At 42.3% G+C, this 3,555-nt stretch overlaps 1 protein-coding gene across 1 annotated transcript; it reads right to left on the bottom strand.

Moving 5' to 3' along the window:
• Positions 1 to 225: 225 nt before the first annotated feature.
• Positions 226 to 2,476, bottom strand: LOC124031318 (oligodendrocyte transcription factor 2-like). Its single transcript, XM_046342411.1, has 2 exons — positions 2,391 to 2,476; positions 226 to 1,917 (listed from the first exon to the last, which is right to left on the bottom strand). Exon 2 carries the CDS (start codon positions 1,880 to 1,882, stop codon positions 1,085 to 1,087), a length of 798 nt encoding a protein of 265 aa, XP_046198367.1. The 5' UTR covers positions 1,883 to 1,917; positions 2,391 to 2,476; the 3' UTR covers positions 226 to 1,084.
• Between the last annotated feature and the right edge of the window lie 1,079 nt (positions 2,477 to 3,555).

Raw genomic sequence — 3,555 nt, 5'->3', positions numbered from 1 at the left:
GTTTTTATAAAATATTGAAGGTTTAAAAAAAAAAGAAAGAAAAAATATATTTTACGCACAGTTTTGACATAAACGTACGTCTGGCTTGTCGAGCTATTGCTTACGTCACCTATTCGATGTTTAGATAATATCTACATGTGTACTAATGGATAATATTGGGGTTCATTTGGGGCCTGGTGTATGTTTTTCATACCATTTCTGTCGAACATCAGTGAGAGAGAACGATGACAATTAAACTAATTTTATTTAACATGTAAAAATCCCAACATAATCATCGTCATTGATTCATTTGAAATCCCATCCAAAATAAGTAAATAAATATAATTTAGCACTTTTTTATAAAAAAATAAAGAAGTGATCATTCTTTGCGTGCGTCGGGCTTGTGACGGGCTTGGCAACAACAACAAAACATGGAAAGAGGAAACATACATAAGAAAACAGCCATCTATATGATCGGCAGTGACGTTGGAGAGAAAATACTGAAAGGACATATTGTACAAGAGGCAGAGGAAGAAGCGGGAGCAACATGGTATCAGCGCTACATGGCTGAAAGCAGACACGAGCTAAAAGTGTAAATCCAAACATTATCCAAGGGCCTGATATAAAAACTATCGCACAAACAGAATTCTGAATCTACAAATATACAATCTACATTACCATTGTGTTCTCATGCCGTATGCTTTACCTACATAGTGTACTTTCGTTTATTCTGTCTCGGGAATGCGCTAGTCTAAAGTTAAATAATGATCGAGAACATGACAATAAAAGCCATCAGTAATGCCCTTCGTATAATGTGTATTCCCGTCAGCCACAATGTAAGATCGGTTTGCATACAGTGACGGGCTTTACTGAATATGAAAAGCACCCTATATACATATATCTAAATCATGCTACAACATGGTATGTAAGTAGCGCTCCTCCCATTTTCTAAAGCAATGCATTTCTGCTGGCTCAATCCAAAATGTATTTCAGCAACAGATAAATAAAAATCAAAAAACGTGTTGGACTGATATACACTTTGATGTCTTTAACCCAAAGTTATTTTCCCTTTTCTCCCTCTCTCGTTTTATGATAAGAGTTCAAGTCATTTGGAGTCACTCGTCAGCCTGGACATTGTGACAGCGCTCATGCCGGAAACATGTGGTGGCACCTGGCACATGCTGCATGGACAGGGCATTCCCGCGCCCCAGTGATGGAAACTGCTACCCAGGGGGGCCGGGACGGCGGAGGGCGCCTTCAGGAGTCCATGGTGGGGTCTGATCGAGGTGAGACCCGTTGTAGAGAGAGAGGCAACCGTGGAGACTGCCGGGGGAAGAAGTGGATGGTGCACCGGGTGGGAGGCGTGGGAAACGGCCGGATGACCAGGCAGGGGCCCAGTGTGCGCCATTGTACCACATGCGGAGGGGTGGAAGCTGCTGTGGTGGCCGCTGCCGTAGAACTCACTGACAAGCCTCTTCATCTCCTCCAGCGAGTTGCTCAGCATCAGGATGTAGTTTCTCGCCAGGAGGAGAGTAGCGATTTTGGAGAGTTTGCGCACCGAGGGCCCGTGCGCGTAAGGCATAACCTCCCGGAGACCGTCCATGGCGATGTTGAGGTCGTGCATCCTCTTCCGCTCGCGACTGTTGATTTTCAGCCGCATCCCCTGCAGCTCGTTCTCTGAGAGCAGTTTACGGTCCTTCTTTGACAGCATTTTCAGGGTAATGTCATCATCGTCATCCGACAGGCTCCGCATGTCCGCTGGTATCTCCGGTGGAGAGTCGCTCTGTGTGGACGAGACAGTACCGGAGAAACCCGCCATGTGCTTCTTCATCGCATGCAGGAACATATCGTGCACATCGGGAGAGGAAGGTCGGCTAGACACTCGGCTGGTACCGGAGTCCATGATGATCCTCAGGTTTATTCGGACAGCGCAATAGTCTACGGAAAGAAAAGTTAACGAACCATTTAGCATCAGATTCTTTTACACTACCACTAGGATTAAAATGGAAAAACACGTCACTAGATTATAAGAAGATGCTACACGGGACAACCAATTGGTCCTTCTGTAGCTCAGTTGGTAGAGCATGGCGCTTGTAACGCCAGGGTAGTGGGTTCGATCCCCGGGACCACCCATACGTAGAATGTATGCACACATGACTGTAAGTCGCTTTGGATAAAAGCGTCTGCTAAATGGCATATATAATTCAATGTACAATGGAATAAACACGAGAAGGTAAACAAAAACACCCACGAAAGGACACGAGAAGGTTCTTGAAAGTTATTCTACACATGAAGTTAAAAAAATAAAAATAAAATATTCTCAGATGAGGCTATTTTTTGTGTCAAAAAAAATATCACAACTGCCTAAATGACATATCAATATTATCCCGAAAAGCAGACAATAAACATACCGAGAGAGAGAGAGCGAGATGCAGAGCGCAGCTCGGTGCAGAGAAAGTGTCGCTGTTCAATCCACTTGTTACTCCCAATCACAACTGGCAGCCCATTTGACACGCACCGGCATGACGACAGGGTTTTATAGCGGACTTAACGATCCGGGGGCAAATCACCGGGACAATGCCATGGCTTTTCCGACTGTCTGTCATCCATTCGCCAATTGGCATCTTGCGAACGGAGAGAGGGGAGGAGGCTTGGAGGAGTTAGGGGTCTTCAAATCCGATGTCATTACAAAGAAATTGGAACTTCGTTAAATGAATGAATTAGACACACTCGGCATGTGACATTTTTGTGAGGGAAATAAATTGTTTTAGGCATGTAGATTTTTCAGCAACGATGAGGAAGAAATAGGCTGAATAAATCGTATTGACTACCACAAACGATATAAATACATGATCTTATTTTAGTAACATCAACATTATATATAACAATCATTGCAGAAAATTATGAAATTGGTTACACTTTTTTGTTGTTGATAGATTCTAGACTTTTCGGTGGGAAAAGAACGAGCTGTTGTCTCTATTTTCGAATTGTACAGTGTTTATATACTGATATGATTTTAATATTTCTACCAGATCAATAACCCTGCCTAATCAATATGATGGGGGGACGGACGGACAATGCATGTTTTTGGATATTCAAAGAATGTATTCGAAAACTGTAAATTCAATTTAAACTGTAAATCAATATACTTGTCATTATGAATAGCCTATTTATAATGAAAAGCTTCCCGTTTTGATGAGCTTACATTTGAGGTTATTTATTTTTTTAGTTTGTTTTTCCAAACGATATAATTCCTCAGAAAATATCATAATAAACATGATCATAATTGTACAGTATACTTCGGTAATATTTTATTTCCTGTTGTGAAATTGAAAGCGACATTACTAACTCGATCAGGCTCTTGGAAATAACCAACGAATAATGATTAAGCTTTGTGCTGCAATATGTTAACTGTGAGTTTCCTGTCGTTGCGCGCACAGCACACACACACACACACACACACACACACACACACACACACACACACACACACACACACACACACACACACACACACACACACACACACACACACACACACACACACACACACACACACACACACACACACACACA

Source organism: Oncorhynchus gorbuscha, linkage group LG01 (assembly GCF_021184085.1).
Source record: "Oncorhynchus gorbuscha isolate QuinsamMale2020 ecotype Even-year linkage group LG01, OgorEven_v1.0, whole genome shotgun sequence".
NCBI classification, from domain to species: Eukaryota; Metazoa; Chordata; class Actinopteri; order Salmoniformes; family Salmonidae; genus Oncorhynchus; species Oncorhynchus gorbuscha.
This window is presented reverse-complemented; position numbering and strand designations above follow the sequence as displayed.